This window comes from Polyergus mexicanus, unplaced genomic scaffold (genome assembly GCF_030449975.1).
Source record: "Polyergus mexicanus isolate NDT 795.1 unplaced genomic scaffold, iyPolMexi1.0 SCAF_13, whole genome shotgun sequence".
Classification (NCBI taxonomy): Eukaryota; Metazoa; Arthropoda; class Insecta; order Hymenoptera; family Formicidae; genus Polyergus; species Polyergus mexicanus.
The window spans coordinates 6,796,277-6,822,443 of record NW_027223333.1 but is presented as its reverse complement, the minus strand read 5'-3'; the positions used below and the strand labels follow the sequence as shown (position 1 = coordinate 6,822,443).

General features: G+C 34.0%; 1 protein-coding gene across 1 annotated transcript in view; it reads right to left on the bottom strand.

Annotated features, from left to right (window-relative positions):
• Positions 1–21,355, bottom strand: part of LOC138938554 (uncharacterized) — a 42,517-nt gene extending 21,162 nt beyond the window's left edge. Inside the window, exon 1 of the mRNA XM_070305622.1 lies at positions 21,097–21,355. Coding sequence (XP_070161723.1) covers positions 21,097–21,214 — 118 coding nt within the window. The 5' untranslated portion in view covers positions 21,215–21,355. The remainder of the gene's footprint in view (positions 1–21,096) is intronic.
• Positions 21,356–26,167: the final 4,812 nt, after the last annotated feature.

The following is a 26,167-nucleotide window of genomic DNA, read 5'->3' as shown; positions in this document are numbered from 1 at the left end:
CTTAACGACCAATTTATATAAATAGAATAATAAGTTTAACACGTCTAACAAGTTTCTATCCCATTTCGTCGATGCGCGAATCTATCTGTGCTAGTATAGCATTATATCATACATACATATATCTCTATACCCGATGACTTTATTAAACTAGCATATTGTATCGCTGAAAAAGAATATCGCGTGGAGAAGTATAATAATTGATTAATCCACAAAATCACCGTTAACATTTTACAAACTTAACATATTATCCTCTAAAAATTCTTTCCCTCTTTTACAATTCTCGCTGTATTAATAACGCAAAACTTTTATATATATATATATATATATTTTTTTTTTTTCTTTCAAACTTGGATGTATCTTGCGCCGAGCATTCTCACTTGGAATAATTTTCAGATGAGTTGTGGAAAATCGAAACCACGCAGTTATAGATATGTAAATATGTTTGTCTGGCGCAGTTCCTTTTTTCATCGTCTGCATGTGCAAGTCGTGATCCAGAGACCTATTATGCTGGACTCTCTCATTTTCTATTGCGCGACCTTTAACGTGCACCGGTTATACTTGATGTTATTTAACTGCGGAGTAAGCTTACGTCGATTGCAGATATATTGACATAACAACGAGATCTCTTAAGATGATTACCAATAGCTGTAAACACGCAGAACATTAAGTAACATCAATTTAATCATTTACAGTTTCATATTCCGTATTTGTTTTAGAGTTTTAATCAATATTTTATTATATTGATTATTGAATCCTTGATGTAAGATTTAATAGATTAAATTGAATGAGATAATACATTATTTTGTTTGTGCAACTAGATACTAAATATCATTTTTAAAGCATATTCTTTTGACCTGAGATTAACAGATTATTAATAGATAATATAAATCTATTTTTTAATAAATTAAATCAATTAATTTAAAATTTACATAAATAACTAAATTTATATAAGTTTTCTTTTGTTATTACACTGACAAAAATATAATTTCTTAAGTTTTAATTTATTTCTCAAATACTATCCAAATTAAATGAAATCTTTAGATAATTATCTCTCATGTCGGCGGATAATCATAAAAAATTCGGATGATCAGTATCTTTCTCGGTCAAGGAAATTGAAGATGTGCACGTCACGAAATTTAATGTTGGACACGTGCTATCGTCATTGACTAAAATTTCTGTTGATCATTCACGACATGTCCTGTTATTTGCGTGAGACGCATACTAATTCGCATTCGTTTCTCTCTAAAATCAAATATTGCAAGTTCTAAATATATATATATATATATATATATATATATATATATATATATATATGTGTGTGTGTTTTGTAAATATTAATTTTATTTCTACTGCCTTCCTTTAATATATATGTATATCATCATGAAATACTAGGAATGTTGATAGCAATCGATTACAACATTAACACTTTAAAAATATCAATTGCTATCGATATTCCTAGTATTTCATGATTTTGATGTATTTAATACCTTGATAAAGTTAAGCGTTTCGAAAGGATAAAACAATACCAATCTCGATTCAATTTCGTCATCTGATTAAATGAGACAATCATTTCGCAGGCTGAATGTTAATCCGATCTCTAGCGAACGTCGCATGACTTCGCGAAATTGGTCTCGTGATTATGCTCGTGCGATAGCCACGAAGAAATCGTGCACATAGTAGTAATTCGACAGCGAAACGCGACGGTAATGTGACGCGTATTAAAATTCCCCGAGGGATACTACAACATGAATCGAAATCGTACAATCTGCCGGATAAGTAGAAAGCGCAGGGGAGTTGCCGCGAAGCTGTAAGAAAGATACGAATGCGATTTTTATGGCGTAAAGAGAAGATATTTCACATGTCATTAATATGTAATATATATATATATATATATTTTATTTATATGTAGTATATGTAACATACGATTTATTTTTCATTACCATTATTATATAGCAGATATATATAATATCCTAATAATGAATTATTTGTTTAATTAAACGTTTAATTAAATTTATAATAAAGATTAATTACTTAGTTAAGATAAATATCTGCAAACTTGAATTAAAATAATATAAATTACTCGCGAGTATATATTTGCATTAAAATTGCTTTGTCAATGTCACAAATTTTATATTAACGATAGCGAGTTTATTAGCTCATTAAATAATTCCGATAGCTTCTTATCTGATTATTTATCTGACGATTGTTAATGCCCTAGTTTTGATCATTTTATCTGTGATAAAAGTAAGCAATTAATTCCACTGTTGTCTATTCGAGAATTATACCGTCGTAACTAGACAGGCCATTAGTTGAGGTAGAATCTGAGAAAAGTGGACTTTTGTCATTCTCGGTTAATTTCTATTCATTAAAACGCAATTGGTTCATCGAGTAGCATGAATCACTCCGAATGCAACGCGACCGTCATAAAAAGGGTACTCGCTACTGCGATGTCTATTCGTGCGTGAATCGCACGATAGGTGAATGTAGATTTTAGTTTAGAACAAGAATTTTTTACTGTATAGTATTACGGCGTGATTATGACAAAATATTCTTCATTTTCCAAAAACAGAATAAAACATATAATTAATTAGACAAATCAAATAATTTATATCTTTACGATGAGGGATAATATCGCGCGCGTATATAAGAACAATCTAATTAACAAATGTGAAGATTTCTGTAAAATATACCAATGTATTAGATTTTATCAAAATTACGGAATGTCCATATGAAGTCAACGTGCATCAATCTAACCATTATTATCACTCTCTACAGGGAATCATGTTCACCATAAGAAGTAAAAGGAAACGTGTTTGTGTCAATCGGTTTCTCTTTCCTTCAAAACGAGATAATCCCATTTCCCCATTTGCCATAAATCAGCGAAACGCACCGCTGTGAAAATCCACGTACGTATTGCAAAAGCCAACATTTTCCTTCGAAGATTTTTTCATAGAAAATGAGATAATTATAACATTATATTTTTTTATATAATTTAAATTTTATCCCTTGCTAATTTATAATAAAAACGATGTATATCTTATCAATTTAGAAATATCTCTCTCTCTTAATTCGTTATATAATATATTATTTACGAGACGTTATGTAATTATTATTTAATATTAAAAATTTTTTATTCAAATCAAATTAATAATTAAAGTAATTTTTGAAATTGCGATATTATGTAGGGAGAATTAAAAAATTAATTTATAAAACTCTCGCAAAAGAGGAAAAATGATTTGAAATTTAATAAAGATATTTGTTCGTAATTTTTACTGCATTTTTTACCGTACATCCTATACATCAATTTATAATAGCAAATAATGTAATAGATAAAGATGTTAGATAATGATAAGAACAACTAGCTAAGATGAGATAATGATATATGTGTAAGAGCTAAATATTAATTGTTCTTATCATTACCTATCATGTTATCTTATCTTCGTTTATCCTATTACTTGTTATTCTGAAATGACGGATAATGTAACAAATAAAAATAAGAGCAACTACTACGTTAGTAATTGATAAATGTGATAGGTAATGATAAAAGCAACTAATATGTAATACTGCTCTTACATCATTATTATATTATCCACAAGAGGGAGAAGACATTCTCATGATCCTCATGCGATCTCTGCGAACCGAAAGAGAAATGCTGATGCGTCAGTTTAATGGATTATGTGAGTAATAAAAGTCATGCTCTCGCACGCGTAGTCGCGTGCGATATAAAAGAGCCAGAAAGGGAGAAAAAGAAAGATTTCACTCATCGTTAGACATCTATGTCCGGTGCGAATCTTCGAAGAAGCATAATCATCTCAGGTGAAATGCAATCCTCTATGAGTGTGCTATCCACGATACGCATTTGACGGCAGGAAGCAAACGATATCGAGCAACGTCACTGATTTGTACGATATTTAATTTCTCTGAAGCAACATGTCATGGGAATGTTGAACATATTTGCATACTCATGAGAGCTAACAATGTAATGTTTTATATATATATATATATATATATATATATATATATATATATATATAATGTGCGTAGAAAAGCGATTTTTCTCTCTATAATCTTTATATTAGTATATAATAGCTTTATTAAATATATAATTATGAATATGCGATAAAAAAATTAATGCATAGATCAATTACGCTTTTGTACGGATTTTTTGATCAATTCAAAACTAATTTTTTTTAACAAAAGTGGAATATTTAAATTATGGATGATTAAGAACAAAATTAAAAAACTTTTAGCAAATTAAACTCCAAAGCCTATGAAGTATTCTTTAACACTTCGATGGGATTGATCGATATTTTTTATAATTTTATATATTTTAAAATATTTTTTCTTTTTTTACAATAGAGTCGAAAAAGAAGATGAGTATCATCGTTCGTAGACTGCGAACATATCGATATTCAAAATGCTTATGCGAATAAAACACCTGTCGTCACTTGGCTCTTTTATAAAAGAACGACGACGTTAAGAGATACTTTTAGCTGTGAAAGTGTTAAGAAAATATTGATTTCAAAATACAGTATGTGAAGGAATCTGTAATTGAAAACTATCGTCCTAAATATTATAAGATTTCAGCTATCTTGTGTGTATCATTGCCGGAACATATGTATCAAATTCTAGTTAGAACCGCATTTAAATATAGTATTTCCAACGAGTCTCGGTTTCGCCGCTTTCTTGCGCGATCTTTGGGGAACGGATGTGTAAAAGTTCCACTCGAGAAAGCTCTCTAAGTCGCTTATGCTACTCGAAGCATTGTGCCGCGACAGCACGTCACATTTCGCCGCGTCACGCCATGTCAGTAGCTGATGATGTAGACGTAACAATCAGTATTATGGGTATCTAGATCGCATCCGGATCTTCAGACGAGGCGACTCAGAATTCACGACGCGTCAAAAAACGTCGCGCATCTCGAGCACGGGCCGGAACTAACGATGCCTCTTATAATAGAAGCATATCTAATTAAATAAATGTATATCTATTGTAGTCTAATATATATATAAAGAGAGACACTTTAAAAATGCGACTAATTATTTGATAATGCTGTATATATAATTAAAATTCGTAGAACAAGTTAATGACCTTTTCACTTGTTTCTTTATAACTTTAGTCAAAGTTACGTGGATAGATGAATGTCTTTCATTACATTTTATATATTATTTTAGTTTTCTTTTTATTATTTTTCATACAACAATATATGTAAATCATAGGAATCTATGTAATACCTTTGAGTATTTTTTCATTTTTTTAAATAAAATTTGCATTTTTTTATCAACTCTCCGTTGCATATAAAATCTTACGAAATTCAATTGTAAGTGTAGCTTGCGTGATCAAAACAATATCGTTTCATGCTCTATAAGAAAGTAGATTTATATGGTAGATAGGTAGATAATAAGTCTACAAAAATTCTCACGGATCAACGCGTTCTTAAAGACAAGGTTTCTCATCTAAATATATGAGAGCAGCTGCAACGGGACTTGTTACATGTGTATTAGATTCCTAATACATCCACATAGACAATGGAGTAAACACCCATGAGCTGCATGGCGTGTGACACGTTTTCCCTTGCCATCAACTTTTTCTCCATACTATTCGCAAATACATTCTTGCGTACAATATTTAAAAAAAAAATTCTAACTAATCTACAAAATAAAATTTTTATCATACATTTATTTTTAAATTATTTGTCATAAATTATATTTAGTTATAAATTACCGTTTATTTATTAAAATTATATACTCAACTTTTCAATGTGTCTAATTAAATTGAACAAACCTGTTAATTTAGGTTAGTTAGGTAAAAAATTTTACGAGAAATAAATATGGATGTATCACCGATTTCACAATCTGTAAAAAGAAAAAGAAAGAATTTTTTTAAAAGGCATTTTATAAAAATGTACGACGTAGGACTTTTGGACATACTCGCACGGCAATTTGGACTACATTTCAACGCTATTCGGTGAAAGACCTTATCTTTGAATATGTTTACGATCGTTAAAGACGAGATTCCACCGTTAAAACGCAATAAATTTCGTTGAGCACGCACGAGATCCTTTATTTCAACCTTTATTGAGTTTAATTTAATGATCGCGCGATTCGAAGAACATATTCAAATTTACGTATAAGCCGAGAAGAAAATTTAACAGAATCAAGAAACATTGTAAAGTCTGCTAACATATATTTATTTATAATTTATAATTAAAATGGCCAAGTGAACTGGAATATATGTGAACTCACGCTGCGATACATAGATTGAACGGGAATCGAAAACTGGTCCAGTCAGGCTATAATGCTATCGGCAAGTCATACTCGTTTATCTTTCGGCAAGAACAGTTATGTGACTATGAATTGACTACAGAAATAGTATATCACGAGGTGCATTAAATCAATCAACAATCACAACTTGGATATTTTTTATGCTATAAAGTCAATCGTGATATATGAAAGCGCGAACACTTAAAAACTTTCTGAAAAAGAAAGAGACTAAGAAACAGATATTTCTTTCATTTTATTTTTACAGATACTAAATGAAAGAGACTATATTAGCATAGTATCATAATTGATGTTAATAACGTTCTAATATCTTACAATTCCCCTTCAATTTCAACGATTGAAATGAGATTGTTCGTAATAGAATATTTTTCGCAGACTTGATTGATGCTGCACGAGATCTCTCTCATTCGCGTGTTTGAGTCTCGAGTCAATCGTGAAACATGCGTGAAGAATCGCTAATTGCGATTGTCTGGCGCAATTAGGGGATTTGATTGCATTTGACATATCAATGCGAGTTATGGAAGCCGCCGCGAGAGTGGGTGCAGGCGCAGAGGGTGTGTTGCAGCAAAAGATAGATTACGAGAAGCAAGGATCGAGGACGGCAGGTCGGCGTCACTTTCTCGATCTCGTCACGTCGTCGCTACACGCTTTACACGCTCCTCCGTTCTTGTACGGGGAGGATGCCGACCGCAAAAAGCGGCTTCCTACTCCCAGGCGGCGTGGGTGCACAGACAATACTAAGATAAGTGCTTTTCGCTTTCTGCCCCGTCACGACTGATTGGTATATTGAAGATGAATTTCACCATCGTCCACCTTGTAAACGCTCGCTTTCTGCGATTGATTCTAATTATGCGCAAATATGTAGATCTTCAAGAAAAGTAGACAAACTCTCATCACGGTTTTAATAATTAATAATTTTATTAATTTTAATATTTTTAGTTTCAAATTTAATATGACCTCCGTGCTAACAAAATTCGGTAATTTTTCAAATTAATCGCCAATCATATTTTCCTGACTTACTCTTTGCACATATCGCTGCACCAACGCAAAAACAATGCATATATTGCTTCCTACGCTTATTTAATAATGTTCATGTTACTCGTTCTTCGTCAAGAAAGGTTACTTAAAGTACACGATATGATAACGATCTATCGTATAATATAATTCTTTCTTATTCTCATCATTCATATATAATTCACGCATACATACTTTATATAATTTAATCACAGATTTTTATTATTAAATGTGGGAGTGAATAGTATCTGCGAAATTCCACGGTGTTATTTCATTTTTTGCATTAAGAATGGGAAATGTAACCGGAAGTACCTCACGTTGCAAGAAAATGCACGAGAATTGCAGTAGCATCGTGGGCGTTATTTTCTGAAAGTGCTTGTATCATGTAACGACACTGAGTGGCTACTATCGTATAATATCCTGGCAAAATGTAATATAAAAATAGCAAAACGACCAAACGCTCACCGGTGACGCGTTTCCTGCTCTGAGAAATTATATAGTATAAGTACGAAAATAGCAGTTTTTTAATCAGATTTTTATTCCATGGTAATAAATGTAATTAAGTAAGTCATTGAAATTACTTGACAACTAACGATTTTATAATAGAAATCGCTGGTATAACAGCTGAGAAGAATCAAACTGATGATGACGTGAGATTGGCGAAACGCAATGTTTTATAATAGATGATGCGATAACGCACAATGAAATATTATTAACATATGTCGATTTTTGTTAGATCAAGATAAAAAAATACGATATAATTAGCTGTTTTTTAAATAGATGGCACATCAGTAAAGAACCGCTGTTTTTTCTCATATTTTCTTGCGCAAATAAAAAAGCAACCCGCGTCTGTGCATCTCCCCCGAGGTTAAGTAATCATCGGTAGAAGCACCAGCTACACGTAACAACGAGCTCATTGTCAGAGAAACGTTGGCCAATGTCCGTGCAGAAAAATTTCGCATAGTTTCGCAAGTCTAGGAAGATCGCGCAAAAAAGGCAACGAAACGAGCAAACTGTCACAGCGATGTGCGAGAACTGTTGCATCGAAACCCGGACGCACCCGGATTGCGGACAATATTATATCGCCGGCGTGAGGCGAGTGTGTGATGCAACTTACCACCGGCATCCTATTAAGTGCAGGAAGTGAAGCAAGTGGCGAGAACCTATGAAGGATCGTAGTATTCTCAGCATCGCGTCCCGATTCGGCTGACTGCTAATTAGCGGGCGAATAAAATGCTAACGAATCCGAACTTCTTGAAATCTAGCAGACGGACAAGATCATGAAGATGACATAATGCTTAATTGGCTCAAAGATTTTTTTTATTCTTCTCACTTCTGTACGTAAGATATCTAGACAAGTGGGAAAATTGCTGGTGTGAAGTTTTTAACGCTACAGCGATCGAAAATTGCCGACCATTCAAGAAAAAAATTTCTCCCGTACGCAAGGAAGTGATAAAAAAGAGAAGGTAAAAAAGAGATATGTGATTACCATTACGCTTTTAAGTTATAAAATTAAATATTTAAGATAATTAGTCGGATTATTTTATGCTCTTGCGTTTTGTATTTTATGCGTATTTTATGTTTCCAATTTTGCAAAATATACATATTTAAAAAAATGTAAGCTTGACAACTGGTGGCAAAGTACTTATCGGTCAAAATAACAGTTTAATATTGTTTTAGTTACAATGCACTATGAATGTTGAAGGAAAAAAAAAAAAATTTTTTTTAGACTAATGAAGAATAAATACAACGTGTGTTCAATTATATCTCGTAAAAAAAAATTCACGTTACGATTAATCCTTTTCTTTTTATTTTTAGCCTTTTTAATAAATAAATTTCGTAAGTATTTTTTAGTACTTTACATTCGAACGCTTTGCCTGTTCGAATAAAGCGCATTATATTGCTTGTGTAACAATCGTTAGCAGTCGTTCCAGTTGATCGAGCTTGAATATGATTCAAAGGACTCTTATACCAGGATGGCAGGCAAAGCAAGCCTCATAATAATTTCGCGACATTCTAAGAACGGCGCCGTAGCCACCGCGGATTCTCGTAAGCATTGTTCGAATACTGCTACCTGTTCTCACGATGGAGTTAATGGCATTGCTGCTTTGTCAATTTACGTGCAACATAGATATAGACTCGTCAACATTTGTTTTTATCGAACAGTGCATGGCGCGAACTACCTTTCGCTTTTACCCCGAGCAAAATCGGAGGCTCAAGGTGATCTTTCTCTCCGAAGCGGTCTACACGCGCCGTTATACTCGATTACGATATACGTACGACAGGTAACAAAGCTCCTGAATGAGAATTGCGGATCTTACCGCGCGTTACTGATCTCCTTGCTTCTGTTCAATGTCGGAAAAGTATACTTCTATTCCTTCAGTTGCGCATTAAATTACTTATTCGAAATGATCAAAACAGAAGAGAAGAGGCTACAATATATTTTCTAAATTAATTAAGTCTTCAACAAATTTGCTATCATTAAAAAATTAAGAAACTTTTCAAAACCAAGACGAGTTTTGTAATAAAATCATAGCAACTTATTTATATCATAAATAAAATATTATTGTAAAAGATAAATGCATTTTATAGATAAAAAAGTGATTATAAAATATCATGAGATTAAATTCCACTTTGAAAATCTAAATCGATTTTTAAATTTCAGGATATAATAATTGCCTCTTTCTCTTTTAATATACATAATTCATTTTCTATAAAATTCATAATAATAATAATACGTAATAATAGCATAAAAATCACACATTCAAATGTCTTGCTTGAATGAATCGTAAAAAAAATATATCACGTGTCAGAAAAAGACCGATCAAGGCTTCGAGGCGCGAAGACTAAACTGTAGCGTGTCCGAGAGACCTTTCGTTAAGACTTTACAGATCGCTGCTAGGTGCACGTATATTCACGTTTACTGTCCCTCTCTCGCTTTGGACCATGTTCCGTTCAGCTTCAATGCCTTTAACTTCGAAGTTCTGTCTGAGACACGCCTTTCGCGTGCAGCTCGTAGCAAACCGATTCCTTTTAGCAATTCCTCAACGTTAAGTACATCAGCAAGTACGTATGTATTATTATCCCTCTGTGTATTATGTCTAATTGTAATGTAATGATTCCCGAGAGATATATGCATTCTCGTAGCACAATGATTTCGTGCAATTATCCCAGCAGACGCACGACTGTATCTCATTAACGACCATCTACCATTTTGATGTATGCAAATTAAATTAATCGAGAACAATTCAGCGAGATGATATTTTATTGAATGGAATGTTCAGCGAAAATAAAATTGCTTGAATAGAAAATAATTAATCAAAGAAGGAAAAATTGAATAAAATAATAAAATCATACGGAACAATACTATTAACTATTATCGAATTAAGCTGTAAAATATACCCATACTCGTTTTAAATCAATTTTTTTTTTTTTTTTTTTATTAGTTATTCTTTCGATGAAATCTTATTTAAATCCGTTTCTTGGAATAGATTTAATTTTTCATAAACTACATGCACTAAATTATCATTATATATATCATGGAGAATTTCTTTCATCACATTTTCATACATAGGATAGATCGTCGTGTAATATATTAAAAAACATAAACAATTACTTCTTGGTGCATTTACACGGGTGCAAGAAAAATGAAATGGATATTATGAAACAGGGATTACAAAACGAGTACACATTGACATAACTGTAAATATGTAAGCTACATCATAAAAACGCAGGATGTCAGTGTACTATTAACACGAAACGCGTGACCGGAAGTAAAAGTGAACAGAAGATATTCTGTCGAGGCGTCCTGGTTTAATCACGATACGTCTATATTGCACCGACTAAACGTTTATTAGACCGAAGACATAAAGTATAACAGATTACTTATATGTAAATGTTTCTGAAATATTTTTGGAGATATTTTTGGAAATATTTTTTGCAGCTCATTTATGTAACCACTTTTTTGCATGGAATCTTTAAGTAATTTATTAGAGACCGAATATAATCAACACTGCATTACTTCGTGATCTCGAAATATTGATACACAAAAAATACACATATATGTCAAATAAAAATAAATAAATCTTAATGAGATGCCCCATCTTTCAATAATTTCTTCCACAATACTTTGCGGGCAAGAAATAACTTTACGTGATATAAAAGACGTAACAATAGCCGTAAATGTCAATAACCAAAGGGAAATGAATTATACATTCCATTAAAAAGGAAAATCTTCTTTTCGTAGATGTTATTCGAAAATACATAGATAAGACTCAAATTATACAGTAAAATGTATTTATCTTGACAAAATATAAGACACTGTCATGTGAAGAAAAACATTTTTTACAAAAATGTTATACATATAATTAAAAAATTTCACCATTAAAAAAGATAATATAAAATTTAATATATCCCGAATAAAAATTGTTTTAAAAATAATTTTAGAAATTTATAAAAGAGAGAGAGAGAATAGTTAAATAATTTCATAGACTATTATTTCTCAATAACACAATATAGTGTAATTATCTAACGTCTTTTATTATACTTTGCGTGTCCATTTACCGGACACTGTCCATTTCAACAAGATAACTACACACAAGATATGACATGCATTCCGTCGCAGTGATATTTCGCGATGGTAAAAAAATTTGAGAGACAAGATGCAGGAACACAGCGCTGTACTTTTACTAGCGATATTGCGTACAGCGGAAGTGCCTTTTAACGCACGAATTCGCACGCAAAGTTGTCGCGCGAACCGGAGAGTTCCTCGAAAGTTTCAGACATACATTTACGATCGAAGAGAAAAAAGAAAGCGAAAAGAGATAAAGCGTTAGATACTCTCGAATTCTTTCACGTTGTATTGTCCGTCGACAAGATAAAGACAGACTCGTAAAGCGCGGTGTATTTAACGACAATCTCGTGAATTTCTCCGGTTTCTACGGGCAATAAATTACCCACTGCGAAATTTTACACGTTGCTAATCGCGTGATGTTTGCGCGTGATGCAATTGTCAAGAATTTAATTTCCTGTGATTTTCAAGTTGCTACTTCACATTAATGAATGATATATCTCAGTCTTGTGTGTATATGCATGTGTGTGTGTTTATTAAATTGTACTATAGTTTCAAAAAGAACAATTAATCTTAAGTTTCATCATTTTAAATTTTCATTTCATTTAGAGCAAATTTAGTAATAGATACTTTTGACTAAATGAAACAATGTAACAAATTTAGATAACAAAAATTAATAATTATTGTTATTGTTATCAACTATTTTAATCTCAGTATATCGGAATATTATTATGTAACTTTGTTCATCAAACATTTTCAATTATTCCATTCAAAGTTGTATAAAATAGATATTTGAAATTATATAATTACAAATTTTGAAAATATCTTGAATTTTTTAATTTATTTACACTTGGCGCGCAAAATTCCTTTAATAATTATTCTTTTTAAAGACATAAGAAGATTTTTATTAAAATCGATGTTGTGAAAGAAGCATTATACGCAGCATTTTAAATATACACGAAAATGAGAAGACAAGTCAATGTGTATAGAAATGAGAACTCATTGCGGTTCACCGCAATCGGACCTCTTGAAAAATGCAGATAAGCATGAAAATCGCAAAGTATAGAAACTGCGAGTGGGGTGAAATCAGCCACCGATGCGGAACTAAAATTTTATGCGTGATACCCGACATCGACGCAGATGAGATGTTAGGTTGCCGATATTACGAACTTTCTCCCACGCACAAAAAAATCATTACTTATTCACCATCGAAATTCTGCCGACAAAAATAAAAGGCTTTTTTCGCATTGCTAATTTCTATTATTCAATAGAATATTGCTTAAATAACCGTTTTTTATACTTAAAAAGACTTTGAATGACAAGATAGTTATCAAGGCAAACTTCATTGAAGAGATTTTTAAATGTAATAGAAACTAAAATATATATCAGTAAGAATTAGCAGATTGAATTAAACACAAATTGCCTTTTTGTTCTTTGGTTTATTTCCGGATCATAAAATAAATAAATTTAAATGCAGAAGAAAAACAAACACACTTAATCCACAAAAGTCAATTTTATAAAATTTGTTTCGTGTCTCAATACTCGTTTCGGACCTCATCTCGTTGCCAATATTTCGGAGCCATCCTTATTATATCGTCAGCCAAAAGCAGGCCTACATGTAAATACGTGAACTTTTTTTTATTCATAATATGTGCGAATTACGTTGAGTGCTCATGTTCATAAATTCGTCGTTATTACTTAAAATTAGGTATCGAAGATTGATTAATTATAATTACCGACAACGAGATAAAGCCGACATGGGAAATGCAGTAGGATGATGCAGTAATAAAATTCGCAATTGCCATATCGTAAAGGTAAAAAGTTGAAAAATAATGATTTCGTGTTTTGGATATAATGTTTCCAATATAATTTTATCATGACTTTCTAACAAAAATATATGTAAAGCGTATCGTTAAAATAATTCTCGATAGCAAACTCAAAATAATACTTCTTTAATAACATCGAAGAAGCTTCGTTTTCTTTTTTTTACAAAAACAAAAATCTGGATATCCAATTAATTTCAATTAATTAATTACTTAAAAAATTCGAGGAAAAAAAAGATTTTGATTGCTACGTGCAACATTTAACATGAAATAAAAATTTGCAATAATTATAGCTCAGATAATACGGGGAAATTATATAGCGCAAATTTCGGACTTTAAATTTGGGTGAAAAAAAGATTGTGTTGAAATGATTGATTAGGGAACACAACAGCCGTCGAAATTGATCGCTTCGAAATCTGATACTTAATGAAAACCTCCGAGCACCCTGTTTACGTGGAAAAAGACCAGTCGCCTACCATCAATTCGAGACTACTCGTTGCAAAGTACCGTTTATACAAAGTCAGTCAATTGATCTGATCGATGAGGGTAAATCGATTGATCGGTTGATCGCGCCAGGAGCGATCACCGCGACTCGACATTCATCGATTATCCGATCGTTACGTCGTGAAGAATTAATATAATATTATTATTTAAAAATAAAATATTCAAGTTTTTCACTGTGCGGGGCAAAATTATCCGTGCATTAATAAATGGTCTTTTAAATTTGAAAACATTTCTTCTTTATTCTTCTTTATATGTTGCAAAACGCTCCGATATATCGATCTCTGAATTAATATCGTCTGACAATTGATCGATCGATCGATCGTCCCCGGTAACTGTGTCGTTAACACACACACACACACACACACACATACACATACATTAACCAGCATCAATTAATGCCGGAACGTGATTGCCGGCAGTTTGAAATAAGCTTACTCTCGGTTACTCTCGGCCGACAAAGGAAACGGTCCTTAAAAGGAGTCGCGATAACGCTCGGAGCTATAAAAGATCGATCGAGAAAATGCCGATTTAGAGTTTTAGAAGTCGATTTTCTCGGAGTCGCACGGATCTCTATAGGAACTAGTCAGAAATGTCATAAACATCGCATCCGACATGTCTACGAGGGCGTATTACGCAATCGCGTATCGCGTAAATTCAGTCGGTTAATTTAGCTTCGGTTAAAACGATTGCCTGATTTATTTCGACGGATAAATCGTGCTTTTAATTATCGATACGATCGCATTTATTAACCGATTATTAAGGATCATGTTCGATCGTTAAAAAATGACGAACAGGACTCGAGTTATCGATACACGTATGAGAATGCTCCAATTTTCCAGCTGTTAGAGACAATTTTCTTCGTTTATCAAGTAATACGAGTATTTACAGCGCGATGCGCATATCGGAATGAATAATTGGATTTGCTTCAACCGATTGTTTATTGCTATCCTGGCAGGCAATCATTTTCCGCTATTCTCCAATTATCTGCATTGCTACTCGGCCAGTTGTTCAGTATATATAGATAAATCATTACAGAATATGCTGCATGTCAAAGACGAATCCATGAATCATTAAAAGCAAATAAGAGTTGCTGGTCGAAAAAATCTGCCATGTTTTTAAAGAATGTAGACTTTAGAACTTTATATATATTCAAAACGTTAGATGCATGTTATAAATATATAGTTCTGTAAACAAAGCATTGCAATATGTGACAGCTAGAAGTTTTCATAAGTAAAATTATGCTGATTAATCAAGGATTGAATGAAGCTTTCTATACATCATTTCAATGATGATCATTACAACTGTTTGATGCATCATTCGTTGACTTACGAACCGTTAACATGCAATCGTATTGCTAAATTGATCACGAAGACGCGTGGCAACGCGTCAATCGCGTTTTAATCAGGAGGTCGTCTACTCCTAAAATCAATCGGTCCTCTCGATCGATGATCGATCGGATCATCGTGGCATGGAGAGATATAAGCGGGCGCAATTTAAAACCCATTAGAAACAATTTTCCCAGACTCAAAGCACGGGATACGCGTAATGCATCTCGGTGGTTTCACTGTGATTGCCATCCGCCAACGACGAAGAAGAGGACGAGTTCGATGGTCTCGATCTCGAGATCTCGACTTTTGCTGGGAGAATCACGATACGAGAACTATGGAGTTTAACCTAGATCCTGGCAGATCGCGAAGGAAGCGGCGATCTCGACGACAATGGCGAAAATCGGTCGCGCGACTCGATTCTAGCAACGATTTCTATCTTCACTCCCGCACCGTGTGACGTACGATCCTTTATCCTTGTCTACCTGCTCGGCGTCTGACGAGAAATGGAAAGAGGGAAAGAGAGAAAGAGAGAAAGAGAGAGAAAAAAAGAACCGGTCCCCAAGTTCACTGACGCGTGCATTTCGCTAGGCTTGTTTGCCCGTGAAAAGGAGCGACTGCTCGTCGTCGTCAGGAGATCCCGAGATACAATACTAGTTTTTAACTCAACTAGAATCGTCGTCGTTTCATGGCTCGTTTCCCCGTTCGTATTGCGAGTGGCCGGTATTAAGTATCATCGCTGAGTCTCCTGTTTAAGACTGTTTTACTTATACGACAATGAAATAGCTGGGACTTTAAATTAATCCCAATGACGGTAAACGAGTGTGTATAGAATATATGCGCGTATCAATGTCTACAAAAATTACATACCATGCCACTTTTTATTAAATTATTCAAATTCATTTGAGAGTTACATAATGATTCACGATGATGTGGCAAAATTTCCGAATTCTGAGTAATCAAACACGGATTCAATCTTAAGTAATATTTGGGTTCTACTGATGTAATGTTCATAGTTTCTTAGAAATACACTCTACTATGGTACGGACACGTAAGTGAAACGCATCGCAAATGGTTTTCTCTTAATCAATTTTGATTAATAGAAGCTGTAATTCGTAATATATAGTATACGTTTTTGTAATCGTCGCAAGTACTTTACACTAATTGAATTTGTATGTGCATTGTATAATTGAAAAACATGACTTTATCTAGATATTGTTTAATTACAGCTGGCTAAATAATAATTAATTACGAAAACAGCTGATTCTTCAAAATAAATCAGTTCCTTTCAACGATAGAGAATTACTTTGTTAATTAATTATTTATATTTATAACGGTCGATTACGTACGATACTTCTGCAGCAAGGAACAAGTTTCGCGGCGTTTCAACAAGTTTCTAATGAATAATCTAACTGGAAATAACATAATAAACTAGTTTAAATGTTCTCGAGAAGTTGTCTGAAATTCTTTTATTCCATAAAATTTGATCAGCTAGTCTTGCAGCTCGAAAAAATGTGATCACATTCTGCTAGAATATTATAATATAAAATTATTTTCGTTTATGCATCTCTCTCTCTCTTTTTCTCTCTTTTGAATTCCTAACAAATTCATTTATATAACAGAGAAGAGGAAATTTATATTAAAAAAATGCACCAGACTGACTCATGAATATTGCCTAGATATTGAAAAAACCGGGTCTATATGAGTTAAAAAACGCGCGATTTTGTTTCTTTTTCTATACCTTAACTACAAGCAAATATTTTTATAATTCAGTGCGAATTTAAATTCTGTTATGGCAAAGTCTTTGAAGTTAATTCAAGAATAAACTTCATTTCATTTTTCATCTCTTTAAAAATTTTCTCGTTTATATATTGAAATAAACTTTTTTTTTATCTTCATCAAGAAATCAATCGATTTCTTTTGGATGATTCAATTTGAAGGCGGGTGTCCGACTTTGTAGTAAATGCCATATCAGCTGGCAATCGTGCGGCGATAACGAACGCACGAGCGGAAGGATCTCGCGGCGTGTGAACGACTGCTGCATGTAGGTGAGCAAGTTGCTTAGCTAGTCCGCAGTAAACTGTTATATGCACTGGCATGCCGCCAGTCGCACGTTGAAAAGCCATTTCTGGTGGCAATGCCAACGATGAAGGCGCTACACTAGAAAATACTCGCGATTCCCCGCATCAAACTCGTTCCAATCACGTCGAAAAGTTCATGGTACACGTTCGTTCTCAAATCCGAGAAACAGTAGTAAAATTATTGAAAGATACGCGAATGAATCGAGTCTATTTTCATTACAATTTAAAGCACAAGACTGTAAAAACTTAGTACTTGATTTGTACATATTGACTCTTATCTATAAACTGATTAATACACATACTAATGTTCACGCTTATATATTTTTTTGTAATAACTTTCACGTGAGATAATTATATATATAGCAGTGTGTGACTTGTTCTATTTGTGATCTATTGTGATCGGTATAATTATTAATTAAAATTTAATAAATAAGTAAAAATAGGTAAATGTATATAAAAGCATTTCGTTAATAATTAATGTCGGAACACAAAAATTTTTATGAGTATGAGACATGCGTGGCTGGCTGGATCCCAAATCTAAGAATTTATGAAAGTCGTAAAAATTTCGTAAAAGTCGTGAAAGTTTGCGCTAACAGAATTTTCGGAATTAAAGAATCGTTAATGAGTGCTAAGGAAATCTTTGATTTACAAATAAAAGCGATAGAATTGAGAAATTCCGATACATCGGGCGAGTATTTCGCAGGACGGAAACGCGTCCGGATCCTGGATTGGGAACGATCGCTCGTCGATCGTCGTCGTTTACATTCCGCGGTAATTGAATTCGACCAATTTAGGATATTTGGTTTGCCTGTTCGAATCATTCCACGTCGCTCTCTATTTAGCCAAATGTGCGAAATGTGTTGTACTTAATTGTGGAAAGGAGCGGACCACTGGATCGGTAACGAAGTAACAAATTATGGCAGCATGTCGATGAGGAAAATCGACATGCTTTGATCACGACTTTGTTCGCAGTTAAACTCCCCGTTCAAATACATTTTCTCGATCATACTTCGCTATATGTCGAAAGGTCGCGGGAATTTCAGTAAAATCGGATTGATTGACACTAACAGATAACGGCGTCGAGAACTTTTCCTAAAATTTAGTTAAATTTTCGCAACACTCGCACTTGATAATATCTAGTAAACATTGATACATTAATGTCTGAAATGTTAGATTCGATTTATAGTGGCATATTTGTCCCTTAAAGTATTTTTTTGAGTTGGAGGGATAAAGTTTATAAAAGATTTGGGTATTCAATTTCTTTAGCAATCTCAAATATTATAATCTATGTTAATAATAAATTATTATATAAATATTAATGTCATATAATTTATTATACAATATAAGGGTGTATATTTCAGACACTTATTTTCTCAACAAAATCGAATAATAAGTCATGAGTCCATATATATTTTCTCTTATTTAACTAATTCTTATTAATTCCTATAAAAGTATTCTGTGATCTTCTATTTTAAAAAAAAATCTCAATAATTTATTTCTTAATTTACACATTAGCATCATTTCCTGCAAAATAGCTTTTATATTCGATAAAACTCTGACTTTTCGTTTCTTCGCATTATTTAAACAAGTATTACGATTATTATAAGCGGCTGTTTATTTTTAGAAGTCTAATTAAATATAAAATGCATACTATTATCACCATGATTGATCATTAGCATTTCATTTTATATTAAACGTGCTGGAATTCATGTCTTACTAAAGACGTTCGCAAAAAGAACTTGCTACTTTCTCTCTACAATTTTTTATCATCACCAATCTCTATCAGTTAATTATAATTTGCACGCAAGGCCGCATTATCGATGCCTTGTGATTTTATATTGCAGAACATATCGAATTCTCGATTTTCTCTACGATCGATCGCATTTAGAAACCGACAGCAGAATTCTAGTATCTAGTAAGAGAGGAACGAAATGTGGATCTCAATCCTACCTGGAACGTGAGGAATTTTCAACGTCTGCGAATTACAAAAATAATTGCCACGTGTATAGTGCGATTAGTTACGCTTACTGTAATTACAGCAATTATTTTCATAGGCGGTCATCATCGGGCATCTGTTACATTTCACGGTTATGACTCAAGTTAAATTGGTCTTTACGACGGATTAAGGCATTGTTTGAAAACCGATCATCGACCTAAATCTTCGCGGAAGCGTCATTTTTCAACGAATTTGTGTCGAGTGCTATTTAACTTGAAAACCAAATCGTCATAATTCTTTGGCTCAAATCGCGAAGGAGCTGTTTGATGGAGGTGGATATAACGGTGTAGCATTATGTACATATCTCACATTATTTTGCCTACTTAACCGATTCGTTATGGAACTTATAATAAAATAAATAATGATATCCGTAGAATATGTGGAAAAACTAAAAACTGTTGTTACACATTGTATTGTCTCTTTAAATTTTTTTGTTGTCCATCTGTTTTGGGGCATTTATATTTTTATACGCTTTTTAATATTTCTCCTATATTTTTCCAATTTCATTATCTTCTTAAGAACACGAGTTGAAAAATGTTTTATATCTGTATTTTTTTAGCACAAAAATAAATCAATGATATATCGAGAATTTAAAATATGTCAAAATCTCGCTTACAAACTTGTTCTTTGAGCAACGTGTGGCAAAATAATCACATGCACACTACAACACGCTATACTACATTTTCTTTTGATACATTTAATTAACTTGTCGCTCTTAAATCGCGTCAGTGTTTCGATCATCACTACACCGTGATTCACTTGCATGCTATTCATAACTCCGCACGCATTTAGCACAACTTAACACTTCACTTTATTTATCGATATTCAATTAAACATTACATCAGTATTATATTGATATAATATAAGCAAGCAAACAAATAGTTATTAATAAGAAGAATACGCGAAAAAGAAGAAGAGAAAGTAGCTCAAGAGTGAAAGAATAAGAGCAGTAAGAAGCCAAAATACATCACAACTACATTTAAATAAGAAAAGAAGATAAAAAAGACAAGATATATACGTCGCGACGCTACCGCATCGCTTGATATACATATAAGAAAAAATAAGAGAAAAATAAAAAATAATAGAGAATGTAAAGATTTCTAATTCTATAAAAAAAAAAACGGAGATGGAGCAGCAATTTAAGGGAACAAATAATAAGGAAAAACGAGCAAATGGAAAAGAGAAAATAAAAGAAAATAAAAAGGATAAAAATAGAATAAAAGATATATTATATTATTCGATGTCTCAAAGAAAGTAGAGTGTAAAAAAGGGATCACACGCACAAGGAACGCGGATGATAAACTCGACAGCGCGTCTGTACGAAGAAGAAGAAGGAGGAAGAAACAGGTGGCACGATGAAAGAAGCGCAACGCACGGCGCGCGAAGGTGGAAGGGATCGTTTTCTTATACGGTGAAAGAAGAGAACAGACATACAAGGTAGCGAAAACGGAAAAAGAATAAGATGCGGAAAAAGAGATTTAGAGCAGAAGAAGATGACTCACCGTTGCTTCTCTTACTGGTCTGTTTGTTGCTCGTGACGCGCACTGTCAACGTGCCGGTCATGTGGGCGAGGATCGTCGCGAGCACGACGAATGCCCGATAGCCGTCGTAGGATCTCATCGTCAGGATGTCCCTCTTTTTTATCGCGATAATGATGATTTTGGTAAAGGAAAGAACGCGCGGCTACGCGATCGTAGGCGAACTTTCTCAGGACTCTCTACCGCCTCGAGCGGACTTGCTGAGGCACTGGCTCAGCGTCGACTGAGACGTACTTTGTAGCCGCCGCTCTATCAGCAGGACCGTCACTCCTCTCGGTACGTTTCACACCGCGGCTCGTGTGTATCTTCCCCGGGTAGAAACTACCACAACCGACAAACGGCACAGAACGATTCAGGCCAGGTCGTGCTGCTACCCACCACGCGAGAAAAAAAAAAAAAAAAAAAAGACGGACCCTCGCCCTTTTATCCCCCGAATTTTGATCTCAGTCGTACCGCGCTATCGGTCGCCGGTCTTCGGTACCGATACTTTTGCTTTCGTATCCATACATGGGGTCTTGCACACCTATTTAAAACCTATCGCTCCACCTCGCGCACCTTACCGTTCGCTCCTACCCCAATTTCTTGCCCAATGGTACACTTTCGCGCGCGCTCACCTCCTTTTCAGATGGACGACGACGATAGAGGTGGATTGCGGGCTCAGATGAAGAGAACGAGAGAGAGGTGACGGATAGAGCTTGAGTGGTAAAGTCCCCCGATTTTACATCTAGATGGTGAATATCATTGTCGCATATGTTCGACAAGCACCGATAACGAACTTCGCGCGAGCTCGCGAAACGAAATTTTCCCCCCTTTCGCGCGCGCCGATCGCGGTCGACGAAGGTGAAGGGGGTTTTAGGTGGGGTTCGCGTGCGAGTCAGCCAAGATCGCGTTCGGTTCTCTCTTTCCGCGATCTCTGTACGCGAGCTGGTCTAGGATGCCGCATTACCGTTCGACCATTTGTCTGCGGTTTTCATTTTGATCGAATGTAAATATGTGCATTTATTCTTTGGAAAAATCAATGGAAAAACACTTCCGTAATAAATTCACTCGCAAGATAATTGCAATTCAGATAAAGTAGAGATGTTGATAAAAATTGATAAACTCTTGCAATACGTTGCATGCAATGTATTTCGTATTATAATAATTCGAAATGTTAAAAGTAGAAAAACATAAGCTAAGTTAAAATATTTCACGAAAACGGAATAAAGAAATTCTATCATAAAATAAATGATAAAAAGTTTTTAATAAACAATTTGTATTTGTTTATTCTTCTAGGATTATAATTTTGTTATGATTATTTATGCCAAATCATCTCCACAATTTTCTAAGATATATTTTATCTCGTACAATTAAAGAATGTCAAATCGAGAATATTGATGCTTTATTTGTTATTGCGGCGTACAAGATTCAACTATTTTTATTTTATTCTCTCCGGAATTATTTTCATATATATATATATATCTAAGATGTATTTGAAAGACTCAAATAATCGATAATTTTACAAAAAATTATGATAACACATTAAATTTCCTATATTGGAAAAGATATAAAAGAAGACTTTTCAAAGTAGCTATATTGGTTAAATATCACAGTGGAATCCATTCGAGGCTTTTTAACTGACCACGTCGAGCCGTTTGGCAAACGCGTACTCTACGCGTGTGCGTGCCATCTGGCACGGCCAACACTGGCGGAATATGCTGTACAATATGCTGCCCCGAGAGCGAACTTTCCTTAACTGCACCTTTCGATTTCGCTCGCGCCATAAGACTATTTCGATAATAATCGTCCAGGCACACCCAGGCCTCGGATACCTTGACGTACCTTGGCAATGAGCAACGCGATTCACTGGCTCTCATAGATTGACTTACCTTGGCACTTCCCTTTCTATAAAACGATGTTGGTTATTTCGCGCTTGCGAAAACCGCGGCCGACTTTCGATCGGCATTGTCGATGGGTAGCTGCCTAATCTCACTATAGCATTTCGCGATCGGCTACGCAAAAAGATCTAATTTTTTTTTCCTGACTGGACCACCTTCAACATCTATGGCGTTATTTACTTTATATCACTGCTAGTAATCCTGACAATAATCATTTACTGTGTATTAGTTAAAGTATTCTTATTTTATTGTTTTTTCAAAACTATTAATTTTACCTACGAAACATAAATTTAATAGCGGTTCCAAGATTCCTAAGTCAGTGTGAATTTATTAAATTATCATACAAAGAATTTTCTTCTTGCAACTATTTAATCTTGCAACTATTCAAGCTTATATACTTCATACGACATATAATGATTGTTTGATCAATTAATGTGTGTAACGTGTGTAATGTGTTATTAGTCGTTTTAAAAGTAGCATGACAGCACAAGATTTATTAAAGTTAGTAGGAGAGTTCAATGTGGCTTTTCGAGTCAGCCCTGGAGCGTCAAAATACCACGCACTTTGGTATTTAGTTGAAGTGCTCTCTTCTTCTCTTTAATTCGATTTTTCCCTTTTATTTTTTCCAAAAATATTTTTCGACAAAATTAGTTTGATATAAAAAGTGTAACTCAATCACCTGATTTAAAAATGTAATATTTTATATTATTTTAAATTACGATCAAACTACTAGTAATTATGATACAATATAACACTGTTTAATTGATCGATGACCGATGACGATTATAGAAATCACATCTGTTCGTACGAGTCTAATTAGTAACGCACGCCTTCGTGATCGACTGATTATTTTTAATCGGCCGGTCGTGCTCGCCAGGCCAAATAAGATTGCACTCTACTTGAGTGGCGATCTTAATTGTTCGTCCTTGAGATTTCATTAAGCATCGACGATACCGCAACGCGGAAGCTCGCCACGCTCGTCCGTGAGGTCCGAACCGTGTCGAAAAGATTCGTCGCGCCGAGACAAGTGTGACGGCCTGGTGTCGGCCCGATCCCGATCATCATGCTAACAATAAAACACTTTCCTGATGGATGGTCCGTCTATTGGGACGAGAAAAAGGAAAAGACCGTCGTACGAGAAAGCTGGCGATTCGGTGAGATATTTATTACTGATAACGATCCGATCATGGCGATTATTTAATCAGAGTTCGTTCACGTTCAATCTGTATTTAGTATGTTATCCCGGGGCGACGTGTTAGAAAATAAAGCTGTTCACCATGGTGTAATTAGGGAAAGAAAAAGGTCATGGGAAGGATAGAGGGTTTTTTGACGTTGTATGAATCGAAAACATGTTAACGAAGTCACGTATAAGAAAAACTCATTACGTTAAAAAGTCACGTATAAAGAAAACTCTCTGGGTTAATCTTATCGAAAATATTAAATCTTTTTGTACACTAAATTATCCTTGACATACGTTAAATTTTTAGCGAGTATCGTTCCAAAAATAACGGCGAGAAAAGTAAATCTGCTCGATGATAAGTCTATCTCTCCATCATGACGAAAGCGATCACGCATCTCTCGCCAAGCGAATACCAGTGAAATGCGTTCAGGCAGACACGCAACGCATTCTAACGCACATTCGCACTAGTCTTTCTCCGCGAGAAGATCGTCGAGATATTTGCGCGATTTCCGTTATCTCGTCGCCCCACACGAACGGTATATCGGTGATCCTCTGTAGAAACTGAAAGGGAATCTATTAACGCACCGAGCGGAACGACGTAAATTGCCCCGTTAGAATTTTAATCAGGCGTTGCACTTTTAACAGCCGGTCGTTCGACCGGTCTGAAAATTGAAAAGTTTCGTTCGCCAGCCGCACGAAGGTGTCGCGCGATCGGAATCGTGAACGGAATCGAGCGGCGCCGTCCGATAAGGTTCGATTGCTTTCCCGATTTTTATCATGCAAATGCCGCCGCAGCAAGGACGTCTAAAGCAGCGATTATTCGCGAACCGGCACCGATTGTCGATCTTCAACGAATTGCCAGAGAGGGAAGTAAAGTTCCTAATCATACAAATTAATAAGCAAGCTAAATCTCCAAGACGCTAAAGGGAATCGCCGCTTTATGAATTTTAGAGAATAATATAAAAGAAAAAAGAATAAGGTAAATTAAAAATTTGAAATATCAATCTGCCATCTGAATTTTTAACAGAAAAATATTTGATATATATGTAATTGATACAATTTTCGTATTGATATCAAGACGCGTATAAAATTCAACATGGATATGTTTCATATTTAATAATAATTAATATGGAGTATAAACGTATTGAAGTTTAGAAATATGATACAAGAATTAATGCTATTTTAAATAGTTTGAAAAGCATTGCGCATATTGGATTTGTTTATTAAGAGACCGTAGAATTTTAATGTATTCGTTATCTATAGATACATCGTGAACGAATCGTTCCTTACACGCACACGCATGCAATATACGTGAATTTATAAATAAACCGGATGAAAGAAACGGCATTTTAGTCCTTATTTATGCGAAAATATTGTAATAACATCTATTAAATAAGTAGAAAGTTATGACTTTCATAAAGCGATATAGATAAGCGCAAGTATTTACGCTTAGGAAAGATAGATTTTTTAATAATATATTTATATATAGTTTATTCCGAGTTGAAAATTGTATTTTGAATCAAATAACTCGCTATAATTAATTTATATCAAAATATGTATGATTGGAATATTCTTTCATTTGTTAACATAAATTCAAAATTATCTATATAATTTTGTATATATATATTTAAAATTATGTAGATAATAGCATTTTATTTATGCAAACACTTTCTTTTCTATTCATACGATATTGTTAATCCATACAGACATAAATATCATAATCGCAACCAATTAACTCACCAAAGCTTAGAATAATTATAGACTGCAATTATTTTCCACAGTTAATAAATCTAGCTTCATTTTTCCGCAATTGACTCGGATTAATAGTATGCATTCGCTCTTGTTCAGCGAATGCATGTGAAGAATGTATTGGATTAATACACATTGTAACACACATGCGAATATATACACAATACTTCTTAATATTGTATATACATAACTTCTTAATACTAATATACTATCTTCTTACCTTATCGCA